We start from the raw sequence: 26,476 nt of genomic DNA on the forward strand, positions 1-26,476 counted from the left end.
AAGGTCCTGGCCTTGGAAACCAATAGTCATTCTTCACAAAGTGAAGGCTCATGGAGCAGGACATGATCTGACAAGGTGTGTGTCTCTCTATGTGTGCGTGTCATATCATTTCAATTACTCCCCACATCGCCTAGCTCCAGTGAGTCCTTCATCATCTTCCACCTTCTAGGGACCCTCTCTTCCCTTTGTATACAATTCAATACTTGGAGCATTAACTCCAAATGGTGCCTTTATTCTCTAAGACAGGGGTTCCAAAACTATGGTCCATAGACCACCAGTGGTCTGTGAGCTTCATTCAGGTGGTCTGCAGCATGTTTGTGGATTTGTGGTTGGAAGACAGGAGACAGCATATCCATCACATTAAAAATATTTTAATTAAAAATATTTATTTTTAATTGCTTCTTTTACTTTTACTTTTTACTTTTACTTTTATTGTAGTTTATTGTATAACTATTTGAATTCCATGGAATACAATAGAATGTAATATATAAGCAATTAAAAATACAATACAACATCTAGTGCAACAATTGGAACAACAGCAGAAAAATCATTAAGTGGTCCTCCAAGACCTCCAGCAATTTTCAGTTGTGCCATGTGGGGTGCTGGTGGTTGCGGAACCACTACTCTATGAAGAATATTCCCTGTAATAGAGAATCTGCAGGCTTTTGCAGGTAGAAAAAACCCAGGGAACTTTATTTTGCTCAAAAAAGTTTTTATGCTAGTGAGAGTGGCATGCCTGCTCCAGAGAGCCCTCTGTGCAGGAATTTCATTCCAAGGAAAATAGTGTATTATAATAGTCAAGCCTATAAATTTTGTCAGTTGGTTCTGAAAGTCACTCTATTGTCACTTTTTACACAACAGAGTTCTTCATCTGTGGTGCTGAGAAAATGTGGGTATTCTTCAATTGCTCTTTGCAGTGAAGCCTGATGAATGGATAGCTTTTTAAAAAGTCCCTTACTACTTCAGTGTTCTTCTAACACCTTTACCATCTTCCCAGTACTTGTCCAGTTGATTTCCTGCTTCTGATGCAAATTTCACTGCATGAACATACAGTTGATCACTGTGTGTGTGTGTCCCCGGATTTTTTGTGTTTTCCTTACACAAAAGGTTTTCCTGGCAGGAATAATGCGTGGTTATTGTTCTTATTACTACTGCTGCCACTATTGCAATTATAGCAATAATATTTAATATGCCACATTATTCAAAAGGGTGCACTGAATCCCTAAGGGATAGGTAGCTTGGAGACTGGTGTTTCTGTGCACTTGTTAACCCTTCCCCAGGAACATCAATTTAAAATATGTACTGACAGTTATTCAAGCAGAGCTCATCTCTTTAATACACCCCTCATGAACCTCTCATTCCATACTTTCCACACCTGCACAATCTGCACCTTAAGCACACTTCACCCCCATTGATTTCTCTGTAGGCTCTTGCATCTTTCCTGGTCTTCTTCCACTCTCACTTCAAGCAGGGGTGTGTGGAGTGATCCAACTGTGACCCCATGACCATGCGATTATTAAACCAGTCAATCAATTCCTGCCTGGATGGACTTCTTTCCACTACTACTTTCCTTGTATGCATGGAGGTATGATAGGCAAAGTAGTCTAAGAAGGAAGGTGGAATAACTTGCTCACTACATTTATTCTCTCTTCCTAACAAGAGCACACTAATTTGTCACCTTATCTCTGCCCCTACCCAATTGAAACCTAGATGTTCCTCACACCAAAGAAATTATAGGACAGGTGCGCTCAGTTCATTCTATGAGGGAATGCCATACAAAACACTATGTCCATAGTATTTTCTTTCCATTCTTGTCCAGCACTAAAGCATTGAACTGAAAATAGAGGAACCTGCAGCAAAGAAGTACCATGAGTTTTAGGGATTGGGAATAAGCAGTGCAGTATATGGATGGGACCCAGGTGGCGCTGTGGTTAAACCACTGAGCCTAGGGCTTGCTGATCAGAAGGTCGGCGGTTCGAATCCCTGTGACGGGGTGAGCTCCCGTTGCTTGGTCCCAGCTCCTGCCAACCTAGCAGTTCGAAAGCACGTCAAAATGCAAGTAGATAAATAGGAACCGCTACAGCGGGAAGGTAAACGGCGTTTCCATGTGCTGCTCTGGTTTGCCAGAAGCGGCTTTGTCATGCTGGCCACATGACCAGGAAGCTATACGCCGGCTCCCTCGGCCAATAATGCGAGATGAGCGCGCAACCCCAGAGTCGGTCACGACTGGACCTAATGGCCAGGGGTCCCTTTACCTTATATGGATGGCACCCGGCTTTTATATTTTGTTCCCTATGAAGCTAGAAATCGTCCATAGCTAGTGTTGTGAAGGTTGTGGTTAGGTGGATGAGGCTTAATTAATGAACTGAGGCTTAATTGAGGTAAGACTAAAAGTGATGCTGATGGGAATTGGAGTGGCAGGTTTTTCTGTTGTACTGTAGGACTTTTGGAGCAGGGATGCAGGCACGTGCATTCCTGGGTCAGTTAGTACTCCTACATCTATGATACACTGGCTGTACAGTACTTGTTTCCAGATGGTAAGAACCATTATCTATGCTTTGTTACTTCAGATAGTAACAAAGACTATGTTTGGTCTATATGGGTCTGTCCTTTCAGGCTGTTTGAAAGCTGTAACTAGTGTGGAATACTTTAGCCTAGCTGCAGGTGAGTGTAGGCAGGGAAATGTTTCTGCATTTGGTTCTGAGGCAATTGCAGTGGCTGCCAGTGAGTCTTCAGACCCAATTCAAGCTGCTTTTATTGACCTATATCAGGGACAGTCCAAAGTGCAACCCAAGCACCACTTGAAGCCTCTTTTGGTGCCTCTCAGGGCCTCTTTTGACACCCCTGGCAACATTTGACACCTTCCCCCTACAGCCCTTGAGATGCCTTCCCAAAGCTGGGTAAGCAAAGTGCTGGGCTTGAGGAAGGAGGTGTGACGGCTCTGACAGGGTCCTAGAGTCCAGCCTTCTTCCCAAAGCCTAGTTAGGGGCTTCCCAATTTTGGGCCTTGCTTAGCCAGCTTTGGGAAGGCAGAGTGAGGGCTGGGTGTGTGTGTCAAATTTTGGCCTTCTGCTCCCCCTTCTTCAAGCAACAAGGCAGTGTGTGGCCTGTGTTTTCCGTGCCAAAGTACTCTTGCAGCCCACTTGGTATGAAAGTTGGACCACCACGACCTATATTCACAGCCTGTGACCTACTTATCTCACAGGTGAAGTTATCTGGGGTACAAAGAAGCAGTTATTTAAAGTCATTGAATGCAGAAGTAAGAGTTGTGTTGTAATCTGGAGTGTAAGGGGGGGAATTATGCTGATTATTTTTTGTTAGATTTGGTTTTCATTGTACTTCTGTATTAAATATGTTGTGAGATGCCTTGAGCAAATGTGAAAAGGCCAAATACAAATGCTTTAAATAACAGTTTGACACCACACATATTTATCAACCTGATTCTACAGTGATTTTTTTCTGAGCTATGAGAAAATACCTAGAATAGTGGTTTGTGGTCTTTGGATCTCTTAATGGTGGTTTGCAGAGAGCTGGCCATTTTCACCAGAGTTCTTCTGACTTTTGGTTTCCATTTTCAGCCTTGAGTGAAAAGGTGTACCTTTAGAATATCTCCAGGAGTTACTTTGAATTGTGTGAGCAGCTGCATTAATGTAAATTTTTGAACCCAGAAGAACTCCTGAGATTAGAGCCTTTGTTGTGTAAAGAATGCTGAGGATCATTATGACCCTCAACACCCTCACAGAACTGCTGTTCTTCAGAACTACTGATTTAAGGTGATGGTGGGAAGGCCATGCCAGTAAAGTAAGTGGGTTGTGTGTGTTGGGCAAACTTCTCCCCTGCTCACCTTGGCCTGACTTTTCCCAAAACTAAATTGATAACCCTAATCCCCAAAGCACCATCCTAATTTACCCAAACACCTTCATTCCCTTCCTTATGATCAGCCTTTGAGTTCCTTCAAGTTTCCCTTCCAAGAGAGGTTCAAAAAAGTAGTGACAAGGAAAAGGATCTTTCATAGCAGTGCATAGCAGACCATGACCGACTCTGGGGTTGCGGCGCTCATCTCGCATTATTGGCCGGCGTACAGGTTCCAGGTCATGTGGCCAGCATGACAAAGCTGCTTCTGGTGAACTAGAGCAGCACACAGAAACGCCGTTTAGCTTCCCGCTTGGAGTGGTACTTATTTACCGGTATCTACTTGCACTTTGACGTGCTTTCGAACTGCTAGGTTGGCAGGAGCTGGGACCGAGCAACGGGAGCTCACCCCGTTGCAGTGATTCGAACCGCCCACCTTCTGATCAGCAAGCCCTAGGCTCTGTGGTCTAACCCACAATGCCACAGCAATAATAACCTTTCAGGAGCCCTTCTCGCTGTGAGACTTTTATGGGTGAGCTGAGAGTTTTTTTGGACCCTGGGTGAGATCTTTGTACCTATGTAAGATTTTTTATATGTAACTGTGTATTTTTGTAATACTTTTGTTTAAGTTGTCTGTTGTTGCTTTAGTTTTCTGTACACTGCTTAAAGGGTAAAGGGACCCCTGACCATTAGGTCCAGTCATGACCAACTCTGGGGTTGCGGTGCTCATCTCGCTTTATTGGCCGAGGGAGCTGCCGTACAGCTTCCGGGTCATGTGGCCAGCATGACTAAGCCGCTTCGGCGAACCAGAGCAGCACACAGAAATGCCGTTTACCTTCCCGCTGGAGCGGTACCTATTTATCTACTTGCACTTTGATGTGCTTTCGAACTGCTAGGTTGACAGGAGCTGGGACTGAGCAACGGGAGCTCACCCTGTCACGGGGATTCGAACCGCCGACCTTCTGATTGGCAAGCCCTAGGCTCTGTGGTTTAACCCACAGCGCCACCTGCGTCCTGCTTAGAGATACTTTAAATATATTAAGGGGCATAGAAGCGAAGTAAATCATATTATCATCATCTACAAGCAATAGTTTTTTCCCAAAGGCAAAGAAGTGGTATTATGGAGTGCTCAAGGTGTCTGTGCTTGTTTCAGTCTAACCTCAAGTTCAAAACTAGTTCATGTTCTACAATATTTTGTACTGTGTTAAATTACCTCTAGAAATTGAAGCAACCGAATTAGGGTGTCTGACAAATGATTTATTTATCTTTGTGATCTTAAGATCTGCTTTTGCTCTGGACTTGCCTCACTGTGTTTGGTCTGTCATGGGTAAAAGTTGTAGGATTGGACAGACCAGTTTATCTCAACTCTAAGGCCGTGTCCTTGTGAAGTTTTGAGAGGGGATGTGCCAGGAGCCAGTCGGCCTGGCAGTACCTGTAAGTGTAACAAGCATCTTGCTCTTGCCCACATGCCAGGAGGAATCAATGTAGCTGTACCTTCTTTTCCTGTTCTCCTACCTACACCCTTTCATTTGGGTATAGCATATGCCATCATCCACTGTCCTTTGTTTCTGCAGGTTCCAGTGTCTGTGGCCATGATGTCTCCTCAAATGATCACCCCACAGCAGATGCAACAAATCCTGTCTCCTCCTCAGCTTCAAGCTCTGCTGCAGCAGCAACAAGCAATTATGCTGCAACAGGTAAGACAGCCTGTGTTTGAGTGGCCTTTTTGTGACCGGCATTTCATGTGATTTCAGAGGACCGACCTTTGTGTCTCTACATTTCTCGCATGCAAATTATAACATGTTTTCTGTTTTGTAAATTCTGAGATGAGGCACTGATATTATACTGTACACTGATGTCCTGAGGCAGAGAGATACTTACTTACCCAAGGGTTGTTTAATGTGTCCTTGCTTAGCTGCGATGTGAGTCCTGGACAGCCACGTTCTACACTTTCTACTGTAAGAACTTATCCTCGCCCATGTCCTTTGCCTCTGAATATGGTTTGGCCACAAATATCTAGCCTACTTGAAATTGTTTTAGTTTCCCCTTTGTAAATGGCAGGTCTTTTTTGAGAGGGGATTGAATTGCCCTCCCAATGAACAGTCTAAAGATTGCTCTATCGTAGGGGCCTCTCTCCAAAAAAAACAATAACAAAACCCTCTAGGTTTTTCTTCTTCTTCACGCTTTATTAGACCAGTACTAGTATAGTGAAGAGTCTGTCCCCATCAAATGGATTTGGGAGTCAGGTCTTGTCGCAAGGTGGTGAGGTGTGGGGGTGTGCTTGTGTGGGGAGGGAATTTCTTTTCCCCAGTAACAAAATCCTACAGAATCATTGCTAATGCAACATTGTTAGTCTTCTGCTGCTCTGCCTTGGGAAATGTCTGGATACCTTATGACAACTGAATAATCATAATTGTACATTGCAATGAGATTAGAGTCTAGAAAGGCCCTTATTCCATTTTTGCCTCTTCCTCCCTGCTTTAGCTGTTCCCATGAAATATTAAGAGCATTAACTATGAATAATTGCAGCAAGTCTGAAATAGTAAGTTGGATGTGTATGCCATTCTAATTAGTACTGAGCCAAAGTATTTGCCCTTTGATTTTTGTAAATTTTGGGGGTTGGGGCAAAAGTGATTCTTGAAGATTGGATTGATCTTCAGGTGCAGGTGAATTTCAAAATTCTTCAAATTGCCTTAAAAACAAGATGTCAAGGTTTTCTTTTTCTTAGAACACAAAGCCTTGGCAGCTGTTCAAGTGATGGCGTGGCTGCTCTGGTTGTATTCCTGGGTTGGAATGCCCCATGGAAATAATACTGTATCTTGATGTAACATCTTTCTTGGGGGGCGGGTTGGGGGAGCCATTCATCCATTGTGTAGCATTTGTTTCCAGGGACATTTTATGGCAGGAATGCAACCAGAGCATCCAGGCTGCTTTTCAAAGTAGCTGCAAGCCTTTTTCAAAGTAATAAAAATCAAAAGAAACTCTCTCAACAACTACATTGTATTTAAGGTAAGATGAAAATTCTTGAGATTTGTCTGCTTCCTGGAAAGTTGCCAAATATCTCCATATACACTTTCATGGAGAATGGACAGTTCTGCAAATGTGAAGATTGCAGGATATTCAACCAGCCCTTAATTCGAATATTCCTTGTGTTAAAGACTTGGCACCCAAATCAAGGATGTATCAAGAGTGTTTGGTTGGTGCCCTGCAAATTAAACTTTTGTTGTCTGAACGTGGGCTTGTAGTTCAGCTCTCTCCTTGCTAACCATGAGCTATAGCAAAGACCTAGTTTGGCTTTTTGTGATGTGTTGACCAGGTCAATGAGAAATTTAAGAAGAAAAGATAAATTAAGGGTGCTCTCATCCAACTAAATAAATTAAGGTGTTCTCATCACTAGGGATTACTTTGTGGCGGCACATAACTGGAGAGGCTTATTCCATTTAAAAAATGTATTTTGACCTAATGCTTTGTCTAGTTGCAGGGCCGGCTCTAAGGCAAGGCTGGGGGGCGCAGGGCTGCCAGGGGGGGCGCCACGTGACTGTGCCCGCTGCAGTGGCGCTGCGCGCTGTGCCCGCCAGACAGCCACGGTGGGGGACGGGGGGGGGCGCCGGAGCGATCTTCGCACCAGGGCGCCCAATATGCTTAAGATGGCCCTGTCTAGCTGTTCCTCTTTGCAGCTCTGAACCACATTTGCTTACCCCTTATTTTGGAATTGAGTGAATAAAAAGTCAGCCTTAGCAGCTTGATCTGGTACTTTTACAGACAGGCAGAAATTTCTTTGGCAAAAGGAAAATGCTTTCTCTCTCAGTTACGAAATAGTTAGAAGAAGGGAGGAGATAATAAAATCCCCCAACAAAGCACAACTGTTTTGATAAACACTTTCTCTAGGGAGGGGGAATGAACAAGAAAACACAGCATCCTCCACACCCTCCTTCCTGCCTTCAGTACCTGTTTACTTCATACATGCTGATAAGAAGTCAAGGTTGGCCCCAGGGAAAGAACAAAGGGTAAACACTAACTTGGGTGGGGTCCTTCCTTCTCTGAGCCTCTTTGGAGCCAGATAGAGAAACATGTTTGACTGCAAATTAAACAGCCTAGGCCGGAATAGCTGGCATTCTCCACAAGAAGAAAACCAAACATCACACCTCTCACCTCTTGACCCAATGTTCTCAGAATCCCATACAGAGACCAGGTTTTGATTGGCTTTTGGGTAAACAGGGAGGCTTTCCAAACCTGTTCAGCAGACATAAAGAGAAAAGTTTCTGCTGTCAGCACTGTCAACTACAAGCTGATAAGGACTTTCCCAGAATCCCCAGGGGCATTCCTCAGGAGCCAACTTTTTCCCCTAGTGTTAAAGAACCTGTGTCGACCTCTCCTGTGGTTCTGGCCCCCTCCTGTGGAAAACAAACCAAATCTGTAGATTTAGAAGGGCACAGTGTATTAAATTAGAATTGGCATCCCTTTGAAAATCCCTGTATAATACCACTCAGCACACAATGAGCATTACCCTTTATCCAGGAATCTTAGGTCACATTGTAGAGTATTAAGTGTTTATGTGCAGTATATAGTGGCATGCCTGTTTCATAGATAGCAGAACCGAGATGCTCAGTAGAAGTGAGTTATGATACCCCAGAGCCCCAATTATATGTACCATTTAAAAGTCACACTCTCATTTTCAAGTGTTTGAGGTTTAATTTTTTAAAGAAAAAAATAAATTTGCATTTTTAGGATTTTATTTTAATTTTTGCATTTTTATGTAATAAACCCAAACTTTTGCTTCTTATAGCCCATGCCCAGGATATCCAGAAACAAGGGCAAGTATTTTCAGGGCAGGGCAATTTATTTTCCTAAGATTAAAATAAAATGTATGTTTGTGAGTATTTACAATTTAAGAACTGAGCAACTTGCAAAGAGTACACCATATATAGTACAGTGGTACCTCGACATAAGAACGACTTGACATACAAATGTTCCGAGTTACGAAGGGGAAAAATGGGGGCACACATACAAATTTATTCGACTTATAATCGGGCCCTCACCGCCACCGCTGCTGCTCTGCCGGCCTCACTGCCCCATGCTTGCCGCCGCTGGGTTTGCCGGCCTCGCTTAGGATCGGGCCCTTACCGGCTCTGCTGCCGCTGCCAGGCCAACCTTCTGCCGGTCTCGTGCGGGATCGGGCCCTTGCCGGCTCCGCAGCAGTGAGGGCCCGATCCCGCGCAGGCCTCCTGCCACCCACGCTACACCTGCCAATCCGGCCCTATGGCCAGATTGGGCCCATCACCGCCGCAGCCGCCGGCCTCCCCACCTGCCGATCCTGCCATAGGGCCGGATCAGGCCCTAGCAGCCGGCGGCGGCCTCCCGCCGCCCCCCCAGCTGCCGATCCGACCATAGGGCCGGATTAGGCCCACCGCCACCACAGCCACTGGCCTGCCGCCGGCCTCCCCACCTGCCGATCCGGCCATAGGGCCAGATTGGGCCCATTGTCGCAGCAGCCACCAGACTCCCGCCGGCCTCCCCACCTGCCGATCCAGCCATAGGGCTGGATCGGGCCCATCGCCGCCACCGCCTTTAAAGTGCCTTTTTTTAAGGCCCCGGAACGAATTAATCCATTCCCAATGCATTCCTATGGGAAACATCGTTTTGACTTACAAATGTTTCTACTTACGAATGTGCATTCGGAACGGATTAAATTCGTAAGTAGAGGTTCCACTGTATACAAATGTAACCAACCCTTACTACATGCCATTGCATTAGCTTGCATTCTTCTCTTGCTACCCGTTTCCTCTTCTTCCCTTGCAACCTTGTCTGTCTTCTGCAGTGTAAAAATTAAGATTGTAAGCATCTTGGAGGTAGAGACATAGAGTGCCAAGTGCCTTTGGCATGCTATAAATTGCTCTTTTCACTCCATGCTGATCTTCAGACAGGAGACAAAGATCTGGTGTGTGTTTTTAGAGAGCCTTTGAAACTCTGAGTTTGGCACACACAAAATTTGGCTTGCTTTATTAATTTAATGTATTGATTTCTGGGTTTGTTCTGCCATTTTGTTTACTTTTCGTATTATGGATTTTAAAATTTGTTACAGCTTGTCTTAAAGACACAATGCTAATGTTTTAAAAAGCAAAATAGATAACAGTTTTACATTTTTGTTTCGATGTGACTGTAAAACATACTTTGGCTAGAGGAAATGACTTTCTTCTGTAACGTTATTATTCACTAGTAATATTTGCATGCAAATTGTGCAAGGGGAGCTTGGAGAAACTGCATGTGTAAAATTGCACTTAGAAAGTACTTAACATACAGCAATTAAACCAACTGAACAGGGTGAGAATGAGGGAAATCTTTAGAGTTGGGGTGCTAAACAGCTCAGGACAAGGGCTGCCCCTCCGCATGTGAATTGACCTAGACCAGGCACCAGCAACCTCCGGCCCATGGGCCAGATACGGCCCATAGGCCGGATACGGCCCATGGAGGCCGTTTATCCGGCCCACGGGCCGCCCGTGAACTGAGCCGCCTGCTCGGCAAGTCACCCACGCGCTGCGGTAAACCGGCGCAGCGCGGTGTGGGGTCTCCCCGAGCAGCGCCAGAAATCGCATCTACGCAGCTGCAGAAGTGATTTCTGGTGCTGAGGACATTTTGGAAATGGGCAGCCAGCACCGGAAATCGCTTCTGTGCCTGTGCGGCCCATGTCCGTGGGAATCCTCTGGCCCACAGGGAGAAAAGGTTACCGACGCCTGACCTAGACCCTGTGATCATCATCTGAGGTCCTTCTTCATGTGCCTCTTCCATGAGAGGCCTAGAGGAGACAACACAAGAGCAGACCTCCCCATATGTGGAATACCCAGGGAGGCTCACCTGGCACCATCATAATCTATCTTTAGGCATCAGGCAAAAACTTTCCTCAATAACCAGGCCTTTTGCTTTTAACTACCTGTGGTCTTTTTGAAGTGGGCAAGTTGTTTTTATTGTATTTCTTTTTCCCCTTTTTGTTTTAATTATCTATATATGTGGGTGGTAGTGTCTGTCTGCGTCTTTGGTTCTAAGTTGCTTTGGGATACCCTGGACAAGATAAAATGACTAACAAATTTGATGGTGATGATGACGATGATGATGAAGAAGCAATGTAATGCATAACCAAATAACAGACAAATTGCTTGATATAGTAGGATAAATATATGTCTGTTTCAGATGAAGTAAGCTGTTCAATAACTCATTCAACTCTAAACCAGTTAGTCTCTGGTTGTACTGGACACAAAAATATGCAGTTTCCTATCTCTCCCTCTCTCCCATTTCTCTTGCCCCGGATGGTGTAGTGATGGACAGGAAGAGGTTACAGCCTGGAGCTCATGTAATTCAGTCTGTTGAATCATATTCTTTCAGTTCTGGGAACTCTCCTTTAAATTTTTACATGTATTTGCCACACCTTTTAGAAAAACACTACATTTGGCTATCTGTTTCCATTGCAAGAATCTTTGGAGGAAATAATTTCCCTGTCTTCCTTCCTTGGTTTTCTCTTTCCCCTGTAAACAAAGGATTTGCAATTGCTATAGTCTTCTCTGTCTCTGCATAAGCGGGGAGGTGACCTGCACAACCACCAGATTCTGCTGTTCTACAAATGATGATGTTTGGAGTGAAGCATGCCTTACTCTGGGTGTTGCTGGCGTGGAAGAAAGAGCCTAGTTTAAATGGCGCACATTTTAAAACCCACAAATCTCAGGAGTTTTGGGATCTCCCAGCATTCCAATGCAACATTGCAAATAATGTCACAATTCTTAGCCACATGATATCAATCTGATATGAAGTGCTGGGGAAACTGAAGGAGTTTTTTTTACAAGTGCCAGTGTCATCCAGTTCACAGAGCAAGAGAGAGATATTCGTTGAATACTGGGTTTCTTAAACAAGTTAATTTCTCAACCTCTATTTGAATTCATAAAATGGGAGTGCCAGTGAGCTTCAAATGATCTTTGTGAGGATGGATGAGCTGTAAAGAAAATGGTTACAGTGGTACCTCGGGTTACAAACACTTCGGGTTACAGACTTCACTAGCCCGGAAGTAGTACCTCGGGTTAAGAACTTTACCTCAGGATGAGAAGAGAAATTGTGTGGCGGCGGCGCAGCAGCAGTGGGGGGCCCCATTAGCTAAAGTGGTACCTCAGGTTAAGAATGGTTTCAGGATAAGAACCATACCTGCCAAGTCCTGGATGGAAAGATCCGGGATCGGCAGCGCGCACATACCGGAAGTTGCGTGAATGCAACTTCCGGTGGCACTTTGCCCTTCATTGGGCACCAGAAAATGGCGGCGCCGGAAGTCACTTACACGCATGACCGGAAACACGTAAAAGCGACTTCCGCCGCCGCCATTTTCTGATGCCCATAGAAGGGCAAAGCGCCACCGGAAGTCACTTTTACGTGTTTCCGGTCATGCACGGAAGCGACGTCCGGCGCCAGCGCCGCCATTTTCTGGTGCCCATAGAAGGGCAAAGCGGCACTAGAAAAATGGCCGCCGGCAGAAGCCGATTTAAGGGAGAATATCGGGATTAAAAACTAAATGGGAGACCGCCGGGAAATGGTAGGAAAAAGGGGGTTTTCCCGGCGGAAACGGGATACTTGGCAGCTATGATGAGAACGGACCTAAAAGTACATGCTAAAAGTACAACAGAAATAAATAGCTTTCTTCCACAGACTCCTTATGTGATCCTGTTCAAATCGCCTGCTTCTTGGGAGCTGTTGTAAATAATGCCAAACATAATATGTAACACCTTGTCAATGTGCTAACATCTTAGGAAATGGTGAGGCCCAGATATGTAATTCTCATCACTATGCTCTATTTTATCAAACACTGACCTCATTCACATATCGCTTTAAACCATAGTTAAGCAAAACTAGAGCTTTAAGGTGAAAGTCCAGTGTGCTGGTGTATGCTACTGAAATGGTGGGCGTTTCACTCCTACCCCACTCCTGCTGCCACCAGGCTCCCATAGGTAAGCCATGGTTTGGCCTAGTGTTGAGTCTGAATCCAGGCTCACAATTTCTTTCCAAACAAGCCAAAGGCTATAAGCAAGGTTTGTTCTTAGCTTCCTGCTTGTGGTTTATTTGGGAGAACAGGAGCAGGGAAGGAGTGAAGCACCTTCCATTTCAGCAGTGTGCATGGGCAGTAGTGGGTAACCTTTGGTGCTCCAGATATTGCTGAACTACAGTAAGCTGCAGCAAGCATGCCCGGTGGCCCAGTAGGTTCTGTAGTAATTTAGCAACATTTGGAAGACCACAGGTTCTCCACACCTGGTTTAAAGTGATGTGCAAACAAACAACTAATCGTCTCATTTCCTCTCTATATTCTTCTCTCATGCCTCTTCCTCAGCTGCAGGAATACTACAAGAAGCAGCAGGAGCAACTTCATCTGCAGCTACTGACTCAGCAGCAAGCTGGAAAGCAGCAAGCCAAAGAGGTGAGTTTGGCCTCTGTGTACAGAAATGCACTGCAGTTTGCATGAACACTTCTGCAGAAAAGTGAGTTCCTTCAACTTGTTTATAAAGGGGGGGGGAACAACTTCAGAAATGTCTTCTGGGAATGGTAGATGAGTGGTACATTATTCCTCATTTAAAAGAACAGACTGGCCAATTGTGTAACTTACTATTTGAAAGGGGGGCAGACTGTCCTTCCTTCTTCTATGAAACAAGCTAAATTTTACTATGCTTTAAAAAAAACTTGCTTTTTTTATAAGTAAATTCTCCTGGATCCCCAGTAATTGTCTGGGAACCTGTTGCTTGTTCAAGATACTTATCTGCAACTGCAAACATATGATTTTCACTTCAGGAATAAAAAATCATAGATATTTGCCGCATCCCTGCTATTTGCACTCCTGCCAGAATCAACATCATAATACCGTGTTTCCCCTTTTTTAAGACACTGTCTTATAACTTTTTTCCCTCAAAAAAACACAGGGTGGCTTACTTTCGGTGGGATGTATTATTATTTTTTATTACTGGTACGGTTTTTACGGCTCAGGGTGCTGGCTCAGGGTGCTGCTGGGCTCTCTTGAGTGGTTGGCGCTGCAGCAGCCACCGGTTCCGGGTGGTGGGGCGGCAGGCGTCCTTGGCCGGGCCACGCGGAGGCCACTGCAGGGCGCTCCAAGCTCCTTGGCCGGGCCAGGCAAGGAAGAAGCGGTGAGCCCAGCGGTGGCGGCAAGCATGGAAGCAGCAGGGATGGCGGTGGACGAGAAGGCGGAGCGCGGGGATGCAGCCAGCAAGGCGGGAGCGCGATCAGCTGTTAAGCGGAGCTCTTGGAGCGCCGCTTCACAGCTGATCGCGCTCCTGCAGTGCTGGCCGCATGGAGTAACTCTGTGAGTGGAGGTGCCTGTGGGGGTTGGTTTCCGCGGCGTGGAAGTATGGCTTATTTTGGGGGTATGTCTTATATTTCTCAAATGCTTAAAAACCCTGCCATGGCTTACTTTATGACTACGTATTAAAAAAGGGGAAACAGGGTACTGAGTGCTGTGAAAGCATTCTTTGGCAGTTGTGCTGCTGCCTTGAAAGCACACGTTGCAGTGTATGATAACCTGGAAAATCTGATATGCTTGTCACAACAGCACAACACACAGAACTTATTTATGGGCTACCTGTTAGTTCTAGGGAATAATGGAGTTTCCAGGATTCAAATGTCCATATCTTAAACCCTTCTTAACCCTTCTCCAATGAATTTCTTCAGCTTTATATTTGCATAGTTAATTGTGTTGTGATTGGGCCGGATAATTAAAATTCTAGATGCTACAAGTTATTTTAGCATTTTCCACAAAGGTTTGTGCAAAGACAAGTGGAGAATGATTCGGCTATATTGATGTTTCTACATTCCAGGATTATTTTTTTGTGATATTTGATAGAGCTTACTTCCCCCCAATATTTACTGAAGCACCATGAATTTCAGCTTGTTGTGAATTATTGTGATTAACATCATCATCATCATCATCATCACCACTATTATAATCACTACCATCATTGTTATTTAGTTGCCTATTGCAAAAATAGTTTCTAGACAATTTACAAACAGAATAAAAATATGGAGTTAAAAATGTAGCAACCATCAGTATGCTAACAAAACAATAACCTGAAGCATCACAGCAACAGCAAAATAGCAGCAGTATATGGGCCACAACAACCTTTCTCAATCAACCTTAACCTGCTGCAGAAAATGGTAGCATCTGTGTCAGGGAAGCCTGATTGGAGAATATTCTTGTAGCTGAGGGGCCACAGCCAAAAAGGCCTCTTTATCAATCCGACAGTTAGTGTTGGATTGATAGAGGCACTAACTCAGCAGTACTGTTCTGTATACTCCCTAAAACAGATTTTGATTCTTCCTGCTATATCACAGGTGACGTGTGCTGCTCGTAATATATTTGTTGCTAGTTTCTTCCCTTCTCTGTTGCAGTAGCTTCCACCACAAAGCCATCTGGCATAACCAAAATTATCAGCAGCTCAGAATTACTATTATTAAGGACTGTATGGCCACTTTTTGATTTAGCCACATTATGGCCAGATATCAGGATTAACCTGTGGCCTCTCTGGGAAACCAGTAGGAACTATGCATGCTCAGGTCAGACTCAAAAGGTTCTCGAGTGCTCTTATGAAAGCAAGGTGCTCATCTGCTCCTCTCCCCTAAACGTTATACCAGTCACACCTCTCTGATTTAAGACTGTTTCCATGTGTTGGCTGTAATGTATAAACAGACCCTTAGACTGGCCTCTGTAAAAAAATAATAATGGTCTGATAGTCAGTGCTTAACCTACTTTTGATATCTGGAGGGGTGACTTTTTTGGTCATATGATGCTTAAGATAATCTCTGAAACAGTAAAATGCTATTGTTCAAAGTATGGCTGATGTTACTTACTTTTTCTCTAACTTTAAATATGTGGGCAATATTCTGTTTGCTTATTTATTGGTTGATTTAAATTTATACCCCCTCCTCAAGGTTTAGAGTGGGGATTGAGAGCCAGGTTACAAATCATATTGAATTGTATGTCATTCTCCTCCTCACCCCCAGCTGGGTTTCTATTTCAAAATCTGCCTATACAGAAAGAAGAAATGCAGGAATAGCCTTTTAACCTTTCCCCTTTCTGTTGAAAATTCCCCCTTCCAGCTCCTTTTTCCTCTCAGAGTTGGAAGAAATAAATGTAGTACCTCAAATCAACAGCCAAAAAAACCTGGAGAGGAAATAGTTTAAAAGGTGCAGGTCTGTGAAGGCAGATTGTTGCCACCATTGCTGCATTTTGTTTTTAGGGGAGGGGGCAAGAACTACACACAACTTGGTTTCATGTGCAGCTTGACCATAATGCCACTAGAAAACAAACTTATTTATGAGCACTATCCAGTAGAAGTTAATAACTCCTCTTAAATTCTATTGATTTCAGCAGGAGAACTCAAACTCATGCTTAAAGCTCTTCTGTTGAAGTCAGCGTGACTTGAAAGAGTTTTGCCTAGAGCTAGATCATACCCATAAATTTTATGTATATTCTTACACATTTTTCTGCATTTCCCAAGTTCTGATGTTTTATGTAGAATAATATGCATGCTTTCAAGCCTAGTTTTGCATCTGTTTGGGCTAGAAGAAGAAAAAAACCACACACAAAGCTAAGGCTCTCAAGGTGTAAATTCTGTACTTGCATGGAATATGTTGCCTATTCAGAGCCCATTGCCCAGTTGGCCTTTTCTTCCTGATTCATTGAATTTGTTCTATATCTGTTCTATACCTGTCTCTAGTTCTTTCTAATAATATTAACTCAGCACTTTTGAAATCAGCACCTTTATTCTCTCATGCCCAAATGTCCGTAAGAAGTGCAGTAATTGAGGAACTGAGAAATCACAGTTACTCGGCCAACAGCAGAATAAGAAGAAACTCTGAATCTGAGATGAGCATCTGAACTTTGTGGCACCTGTTTTGTTTTGACTTGCAGAGTGCTGCTTCCTTTAGTTGAGCAACATTTTTATTTTGGCGGGTATGAGTTAATCCTGTCACAACCAATGTGGACAGCAGTATACAGTGTACTCAGGCCAGTAATGTTATGTTGTTGTTCCTAGTAGTGTATTTGGAACGCAAAACCAGCTGTCCCTGTTCTTAAAAACCTAGTTCCTTTTATGCTTCCAGAAAACTTGAGAGGGAGAAAAGCTTTCAGACAGAGCCTCGTCTCTGGCAGTTGCCCCAGTGTACCAGATGATATTGCATGAGGGGGCAGCACATGAAGATTGGCCAGCGAGTAACCTAGGCGTCAGATTAATGAAGTGCTCCTGTCAGTCCAGAGTGTCACGCTGAAACTCCTCTTGATGTGCTCATAAATCAAAGTGACTGTGCCTGTTACCCCAGTAGCTGCACCCGCTCAGCTGCGTCTAATGTAAACAGAGTGCAGACAAAATGCATTAAGGAACTCAAACCCTGTCGCTAGGGAAAAGATCAGGGATCAAGGGTGTATAGGGTTGGAGCAGGAAGGGGGAGGGTTGGATTTGGGGATTGCACCCTAACAGGAAACCTTCCCTATGTTCCTCCATTTCTGAGAGAAGGAAAGATTGGAAAGGCCCAGTGGGTGCTAGTGACTGGCAGAGTAAGGTTCAGTAATTACTTTCTTTGTGTTTAAGATTTTTATCTGTGGGCCGATAAGCTTCATACTTCATTGGTTCTATCAAAAGTACGCAGCGGATGACCTCCAAAAGTGAAAGTGTCCAGAGAAACCCACAGACTCTGGCAGCAGCACGTCAGGGGAGGCTGAGAGGGAGCTGGTAGGCAACAGCAGAAGGAAACTTTATTTTTTTTTTAGTACCTGGTGATCAGGGAAAGATGTTTGAGGAATGTGGCTTATTAGAAGAAAGGCTGGAAGAACGGCTGAAGTGCATTTAATGAACTATGCCATTTTACAAATGCGGTGCCCATTGTTAGGGCTGGCAAACTAGCAAAGCTTTCATATCTTTTAAGCGTAACTTGAACTCAATTTCCTGTGATAATATCTGAAAAACAATAATTCCATTACATGCATTACTGTGCCTCATATTCAGTATTTTATCTGAATATCAAAACTGATAACTCTCCTCCCAAAGGTTTGGGGTGAGTAAAAAAAAGGGGGGGACAAAAAATAACCCACCAACAGACTAGCGTAACATTAAAAAAATCACTGACATTTCCCCACTCTTTCCTAATTTAAGCCTCAAAGTCCAGCCCTAAACAGTAAGGTCTCGCAAAGCTACCATAAAGCAATCAGGTTTGGATTTTGTTGAATCTATAATTACAGTAAGGTTTGTAATTGGTGTGAGTGGGGAGCCACCAAGAATGCTTCTCTTCACACCATCTTTGCTGTCTGAACCTGATGAGTAAAGGTAAAGGGACCCCTGGCCATTAGGTCCAGTCGTGACCGACTCTGGGGTTGTGGCGCTCATCTCACATTATTGGCCGAGGGAGCCGGCGTACAACTTCCAGGTCATGTGGCCAGCATGACAAAAGCCGCTTCTGGCGAACCAGAGCAGCACACACAAATGCCGTTTATCTTCCCGCTATTTATCTACTTGCACTTGGACGTGCTTTCGAACTGCTAGGTTGGCAGGAGCTTTGGTGGATGTCTGAGATTATATTTGGAAATGTGTCAAAAGGCCATTTTAAGGTGTGCTTGCTGTATTCCCCAAAACTAGATACAGTGGAACCTTGGTTCTCAAACGGCTTAGTTGACGAACAGATCGGATCCTGAACGCTGCAAACCCGGAAGTGTTCTGGTTTTCGAATGTTTTTCAGATGCCAAACATCCAACATGCCTTCTGCTTGAGTGCAGGAAGCTCCTGCAGCCAATCGGATGCCGCACCTTGGTTTTCAAACATTTCGGGAGTCGGAATGGACTTCTGGAACAGATTAAGTTTGAGGACCAAGGTACCACCATATCTAATGTGGTTATCATATTGGTCCTTTCCATACTAGTAATGAAAACAATACTACTGAGTATGGTGATACCGCATTACCGACTCACTCATTGTAGACAAAGGGCACAATCCAACAGGAAATTTTGTATGTGCTAGCCTCAATGAAATAAATGGCAGATGCAGAGCAGAATAGCACAGCAGTATTCTTGCTCAGCTTGCTTTTATTTCAAAAGCGCTTATGCAGGAGAACTTCCCAGAGGATTACGTCTGCAGGTGCCTCCTGCTACTGGGTAGGAAAGCAAGTGTATTTTCATAGTTTCCTGCCCTGCCATTTTTGATGGTGTGGAAAGCAGCTTTAGAATTTATTTGTGTGTAAGGACTCTAGGGAGGAGGATAAATTTTTGTTAGCTCGAATTGGAGACTTGCAACCAGGGGATTTAATATCCAAGCTTCTGTTAGAAGCTTAAATGAAACTAGCTAAAAGGTTCAAACAACCATTTTAACCCAGCTCTTCTCCCAGTCGCAGGAACTCCATATATGATGACATGTTCCACCCCAAACTGTTTTAGGAGTTCCAAAAAGCTATGCTCTAATGCATTAGTTACTCTGTTGCATGCAAAACGTCCTGACAATCCATTTTCTAAGGAGAGGTGCTTACACTCCAGGATTCTGTTGCAGCCTCCAGCGCTCATTCATATGGCCCTAGACTTCATTGTACCTTCTGTTTATCCCCACTTGTCCCACAGGCATTAGTCACTCCATTCTCAGTACCTGCGAGATCCCATTTCACCTGCTGGTTACTCACTGTTCCCTTGTCCTCATCTGTTATCCTCCAGACTCCCGGAACCTACTATAAGGATGCTTGGGCTCAATGACAAGTCCATGAGGAAAGATAGAGAGGACTGTTGAGTTATGAAGTGAAAGCAACATGCCCTGGGGATCCTAATGACTTAATCCGTTCCCAATTTCCTTCTGTTTTACAGCCTGGAAGTTGAGTGAATGGGGCAGTGTTCAACTGCTCTGATGTAACAGGCAGAAACCTGTGCTCACAGAAAGGCCTACCAGGGAGGGGGGAAGCAAGGGAGGGGAAAAGCAAACTCCAGTCTGTGCGATACTGCTACATATTTTTTACATGGGAGCATTCTAGGATCTCCTCCCACACCCTTAGGCCACTCAGAGTGCATATCACACACATATTTTTTTTTAACATGAATGACTCACTCTTCCTTGCTTGTCTGCCTGCAGTATAGTCTGTAGGGGATGCCTCTTGCCAGTTTTGATGCCCCTTGGCTGAGACAGAGCGCCTGGTGATTCATTAGTTAGGAATTTTATCCAAATTGAAAATGAATGGACTTGCCTTGATGTACTCTTCAATGATGTATTCTATTCTGCTCTTCAGATAGCTACCAAATAAATGCTTCAATGATTAGATGGAGGACAAAATGGATATTTTGGGCTCTGAATCTTTCCCATATTTTCCCAGTTCCTGCTTCTCCGAGGCCACCTTGGTTTATGCTACGATGGCTCTCTCTCTACCTCTTAAATTTATCCATTTAAATATTTATAAGCAACACTTGCGTAAGAATAGAAGAAGGCAGTTTACAACATAAAAGCATAATGTGATCTTATCTTCCAGCTAAAGTACACATATTTTAGTAGAGGTAGTATGAAGAGTCATAGCATTGTAAAATTGAAGAGTTGGAGGGAACCACAAGGGTTGTCTAGTCCAACCCTCTACAATGCAGGAATCTTTTTGCCCAGTGTGAGACTCAAACCCATGACCCTGAGATTAAGTGTATTATGCTCTACCAACTGAGATATCCAGCACAGGGTTATGGTGAGAAAAGGGCCACACATTATTTTCTCTTCCATATTGTCATTTGTTACAGTTCTGTTTATAAAATAAATCAATGGTTGTAGTTCTGCTCCTTTTTCTGCCCATAGAGGAGCCACCTCATTTTACCTGTTTTTTTAATATTGTGATTTTATGTTGTGATCCACCTTGAGACCTGCGGATATAGGGCAGTATACAAATTTAAATAATAATAATAATAACAACAACTTCCAAATAAATCCTTAATGTTTTAGGAAAATCTTTACATAAATTATTTTACTAATAATATTCAAACTATTTACATTTGAATTTAATCCTTTCATTTTGCCTCTTGAGCTTTCCTTTTAAATCACCTCAATTAAAAATATTTGACAAGAATCTTATTCTTGGCTTTGCCACAAACTTCCCCATGAAATCATGGGCAGGCCATTATTCTTCTCACTGAAATTAATGGGCCTCATCTTGTTGGATTCAGTGTACATGGATGCCAATGGGTTGTGGTTAAGGCCCCATAGTCAGCTAGAGTTCTTGAATTTTAAGATCGTTCAGTGCTGTTAATTTCTGAGACTGAGATGGATTATTATTTTTTTCATTGGATTAACCCATTTCCTGCCTGTAATAGGAAAATAATGATGAGCATTTGTGACACATTTTGCAAAACTTTTTGTAAATTGTGGCTCATATTTGAGTTGCATTCCATTTTCTCTGAAAAGCCATGCATAAACCACCAGATTTCTATGTGTCATTTAGTATGAGAGATGGGGGAAAAAAGTTTATATTAGAGTACATTTCCCTCTGCCAATTTAATTAATACATCTTTAAAAACTGAGAAACAGAGATTCTGCTTCCTTATGCACAATTCAAACGCACAGACTTTGTGGAAATGCTCATCTGGCAGAGAGACTCAGCATTTTCACTGCTCTGCCAAGCAGGCTCGCTCTCTTCTCTTCCGCCACCCACCCCCTTCGTTCTGCTGCTATGATAGATCAAAGGCTTTCTGTCTTGGTTATATGCTGTGTGGCCACTGAGGACAAGAGATCAGGACTGTGAGCTGTGCTGGCTGAAAGCAAGGCTGATGCTGGGATTGGGCTGCTTATGCAAGACCCCAGAGAATCCCGGAAGGCCTGTGCTACAGGGTTGAAAATAATGTGTTTTGATTTTTTCCTTTTGTCTTCCAGCAGCCATTAGGGAATAAGCAGCTGGCATTCCAACAACAGCTACTGCAGATGCAGCAGCTGCAGCAGCAGCACCTGTTAAACCTCCAGCGACAAGGGCTGGTCAGTTTACAGCCAGGACAAGGCACCGTTCCTCTGCAGACCCTTCCACAAGGTAATTCACATAAGCTTCCTTGCTTTTTTAGTGCCATAGGAGGTAACTCATGCACCCAGAGCAGCAATTAGCACAGCCTGTTGGTTTTCTATTAATTTTAAGAGCTGACTGTTTGAATGCACATGGGGCCTAACATTTGGCATGTTTTGGGTTTTGTCATAGGACAGGCATCAATAACGCATTATTGGACCAAAATGTAATGTGCCTGATCTGACTCCTTTTCCAGGAGCTGTGTTGCTGTTAACGGGAGAAAGCTGGGGCCTAATATTTCATTTTTACCTTTCGTGCATAACACAGGGATTGCCTGCTGGTGGAAGCTTCACTGTGATGTTGCTACTTTCTGTCTGCAAGAGGGGGATGCATAAGCAAAGTAGCTTCACTTTATGCAGGCACCTTATGCCCCTCTCTTCCAGAGACGCAGTCATTGAGGAAAGCGGCAGAGTTTAGTTCATGCTAAATGGGGTCTTTGAACATTTAGGGGCAGGCAGTGGCAATGCATGTGGTGGTGGGCAAGCTGAAAGCAATGCTCAGATTTTGCCAATAAGTGCCCCCACCGACGCTTACCTTGGTCATGGCAGCAGGAGTTAGCCGAGTACTGCTTTCATCCCCACCCCTCCTGCACTCCCCCACCCCCCTTTCAAGCCTATTCAGTTTCATATTCAAATGTCCAAGGGTCTCTTTATTTGTTTGGAATGGAAACCAAAAGAAGTTTGGACACACACTCACTTGAAATTTCAGTCTGGCATCCTGGATTCATTTGACTTTGATGGTTAGAACTGAGTCTATGCCCATCCTTTGGGGAAGGGTATTGACTCACTAGTAAAGCACATGCTTTTGCATGAAGAAGGTTCCAGATTCAATCTCTGGTATCTCCGGGTAGAGCTGGGAGGGATCTTGTCTGAAATCCTGACGAGCTACTGCTGGTTAGTAAACAAGCAAGCATGCAGGTACACAACTGCTTCACTCTTCACTAGGTTCTGCTACTGCCATTCTACCCTGAGCTAAGCCATGGTTTGGCTTAGTTTTAAGTACAAACTCAAGACTGTGGTTTGTCTCACTCCAAACAAACTACGAACATTAAGCTAAGAACAAGCCCTTGATATAGCTTGTTTGGAATGAGACAAATTGTGAGCCTGGGTTCACACTTAACACTTAGCCAAACCATGGCATAGCTCTGGGTAGTGGTGCAATGGCAGGACTGAGAGAGGAGAGAAATGGCTGTGATTTTTGCTCTGTCTACCCATACACTTGCTTGTTCACACTTAGCCTTGATTTGGTGTTATGTGTGAACCAGGCTGATATAAGGTAATTTCCTATGTTCCTGTGAGTAAAATGAATGCAAATATGTAATTAGGCAGCTAATTTTTAAGAGTTACATCCTGAAAAGCATTCTAGCTGCTGCTGTGCCTAAATGTCAGTTTTTTTACCTATCTAAAACACAGTGTGATCATCTAGGTATCCAAATCAAGACAAGAATGAATGCATTCTATGGCATGAAATCCATATACTGTATTGCCAGAACCACTTGTGGTACATACCGGTACCACATGCCAAAACAAAACCACCCTCTGGCTTAGTTTTTTCTTCTCTGTGTAAATGGTATAAATATCCAGCCATCAGGGATGGGTAAAAGCAGTCAGTTGTTGGCAGTGCATTGGAGGACTGCTATCCACTTTCTAGTGGGCCACATACTGCTGAGATGGTGGACTAGTGTGCCTGACTGTCTCGAGCAAAAGTCATTTTTATATTATTAAGCAAGGGTTTGTTATTGGGATCTCTAATACAGATTAGTTATGTCTTTAATTGTTAAGAAACCCTTCAATAAAATTGTAATTTTAAATAATTAATTTAAAACTTATAATGGCCATGGAGATTCAGACCATGTAAGACTGAAGTAATTCCATGCCTGCTCTAAAAGACACTAAGTTCTGTTTGATTTCCAGATGCCACAATTAATAATGTTACATAAATAGTCATTGTGGAGAGCTCTCAGTAACCAGGAGACTCAATTAGCTCTTTTGTCAACAAACTAAACACAGAAGCCACACCTTTCATGGATTTTTTTGGGGGGGGGGCTCATCTTAGCATGGGTTATGCAGATTTGTGATTCTTAAATCTTTCTTTAAAAAATATTTTCCTCTTTCTGCTGCTTCTTCCTGCTCTCTCCAATATGTGTGAAGCTGTGTGTCCCTCAGACCTTCAGCAGCTATGGAAAGAGGTTACTGCTACTCAGCCTGTAGAAGACAGTATCAAGCAAGAGGGACTTGACCTCAGCACCAACACCTCCAATTCTACCTCGTTTTCGGCCGCCAAGGTCTCTCCAATTTCCCATCACCCTCTTCCCAATGGACAGAACGCCATGCTCACACAAAGGAGGGACAGGTAGAAACTTTATGTGGTCCTTTAAAAAAGGGAATAGATAATTTGTAAAGGATATAGAATTTATCTCAAAGGACGGGGTAAAATTCTACACATGATTGGGAGATACTAGTATTTTCTATCACATTCAGACCTTGAACCTTCTACTTTTTGCACTACTGTTTGGCACAGTGTTGGCTTACCAGATATGGAGTCAAATTTGTGATTGTACCTGCCTTCAGTGGAACCTATTAAGTCACAATAGGAGGGATTGGCCATGTGGAAATTGACCACTTCAATTCAGACCCAATGAATTATAATTTAGGTTCAATGAACAAATTATATGTGAATCTTGCTAGCCATTGGGGAATGGCTACATGACTATCTTCCCAAACATTTGTGTAAAATGGCCCTGTTGCTGTCGTGGACACTATGCTTACTCAGTTGCCTTTTTTTAATGGCACTGGTGCAGTCACAGCCTTTAGTTTTTCAGTTTACCCCAAGGGCTAAATAAGAGTTCATAATAGTCATTCACGTCAGGGAAATGGCTTAGATGCTGTACTGTTTGGGAATATCCAGTAAAGAGCTTTCCATTCTGCTGCTTTGACACTCTAGCAGACAGCTAAGGACCTAACAAGATCCTGCATGTAGGCAGAGACTCTTACCCTTGGGACAGTCCCATGCTAATTAGATGAAAGCAGCTGTGCTAAGTACACAGTCCATAGGTCTGCCAGCCTTGTGGGCTATCAAGAATAAGCAAGAAACATAGCATAGATGCCCTGCAGAGATAAGGAAGTTATGCATCAAGGAGAAGCAGACAAGCAATCTATATTAAAATCTAATAAAGCAAACCCATCAATGGATTAAAACAAACAATCTCATTAAAATCCACTAAAAGTCAATGGTTCCGGCAGCCCAGGCTAGATTCGCAGTTGACTAGGTGGAGACAACATCCGCTCAATGAAGGGAGTATACATGCTTTTTTGTTTTCCTTTACCCCCTCCTCTACAGCTCTTCTCATGAGGAGACTCCTGGCTCTCACCCTCTGTATGGACATGGAGAGTGCAAGTGGCCTGGTTGTGAAACCCTCTGTGAGGACTTGGGACAGTTTGTCAAGTAGGTGACTTCCTTATGTGCAAGGTATACTCATGCTGCTGTGTTCCTTGACCCAACCTGTACTTAATATTCTTCCTGTGTCTTCTCACACCACTTTGATGTGCCATGCAGCCCAAAGATCAGTCTGTTGCTTTTTGGCCCTGGGAATGGTTTCCTCATATTCTAGAGATATTCCCCCCCCCAAAAAAAATCAGTTATTAGTGAGCTTTGATACTTCAGAAAATATAATTTATGTCTGTAGAACATAAATTTTGATAGTCTAGAAGCACCACCACGCCAGCCCCCCAGAGCTGAATTAGAGACATTTTAGCATCAGTACTTTTAGAAAAATTGAGTGCAGTACTTCTGCATCAGTTTCTCCTTCTGTGAAATGGAGCTAGACCCCTCTAGGCTTCCTCTCCGAAACAGAGCTATATCACTGTCATAGACCTTTGGTAAGAACCGGGAAGTTTTTAAAGGCTGCCAAGCACCGTGGGGTATATAAGAAGAGCAGGAGAGACTCTGCTAGAGAGAAAGAGGCTGACTGGGACCTACCGTAATGACAAGGCTTTTGGAGGAGAGAGGAGACAGACCACTAAAGTTTATAGCTTGCCCATGTTAGGAAGAAGAAAGGGGGGTGGGGAGAACTAGAGAGAAACAGATGGCAGCGCGGCAGCCTGCTGACACCGCTTGTGGGCTCTGTCACTGACTGATTAACTCCGCTGTCTAAGAGCCCTCTGCTAGCGTCAGGGTCAAACAAATTGTTTTCACGCTTCGTCAGAGGTTTACTTAATTAGTTCATTTGCAATTAGATCTCTTTGTAGCCAAGATTTTTAGCAAAGACATCAGATGAAACTGACGGGTTTTCTTTTCTTGCTTGTTCGGGTTCCCCCCTCCCCCCAATGCCTTTCTTACTACACATGCTTCCCACCCCATCCACATATGCACATGCCGCTCCTCATTCTCGGTCCCCCCTCCACCTCCCACCCCACTGCCTCTGAACAGAATGTTGCAAAGGTTGAAAATGACGTTTGGGAGGGCTGGAGACGGTCAGAAGCACAGCCTGTATGCCTAATCTGTGTGCGTATGTGTAGTTTTGTTCTGTGAAATGAACATTTTAGAAAAACTTG

General features: G+C 43.8%; 1 protein-coding gene across 5 annotated transcripts in view; it reads left to right on the forward strand.

Moving 5' to 3' along the window:
* Positions 1–26,476, forward strand: part of FOXP4 (forkhead box P4) — a 149,894-nt gene that overhangs the window by 89,203 nt on the left and 34,215 nt on the right. For 4 of the 5 annotated variants that reach the window (XM_035123076.3, XM_035123078.3, XM_088673349.1 and 1 more), the window contains 5 exons: positions 5,426–5,548; positions 13,207–13,293; positions 21,743–21,893; positions 24,074–24,275; positions 25,263–25,367. In XM_035123076.3, coding sequence (XP_034978967.1) covers positions 5,426–5,548; positions 13,207–13,293; positions 21,743–21,893; positions 24,074–24,275; positions 25,263–25,367 — 668 coding nt within the window. The remainder of the gene's footprint in view (positions 1–5,425; positions 5,549–13,206; positions 13,294–21,742; positions 21,894–24,073; positions 24,276–25,262; positions 25,368–26,476) is intronic. The other variant, XM_035123080.3, reaches the window with a different exon arrangement.

Source organism: Zootoca vivipara, chromosome 7 (assembly GCF_965207765.1).
Source record: "Zootoca vivipara chromosome 7, rZooViv2.hap1.1, whole genome shotgun sequence".
NCBI lineage: Eukaryota > Metazoa > Chordata > Lepidosauria > Squamata > Lacertidae > Zootoca > Zootoca vivipara.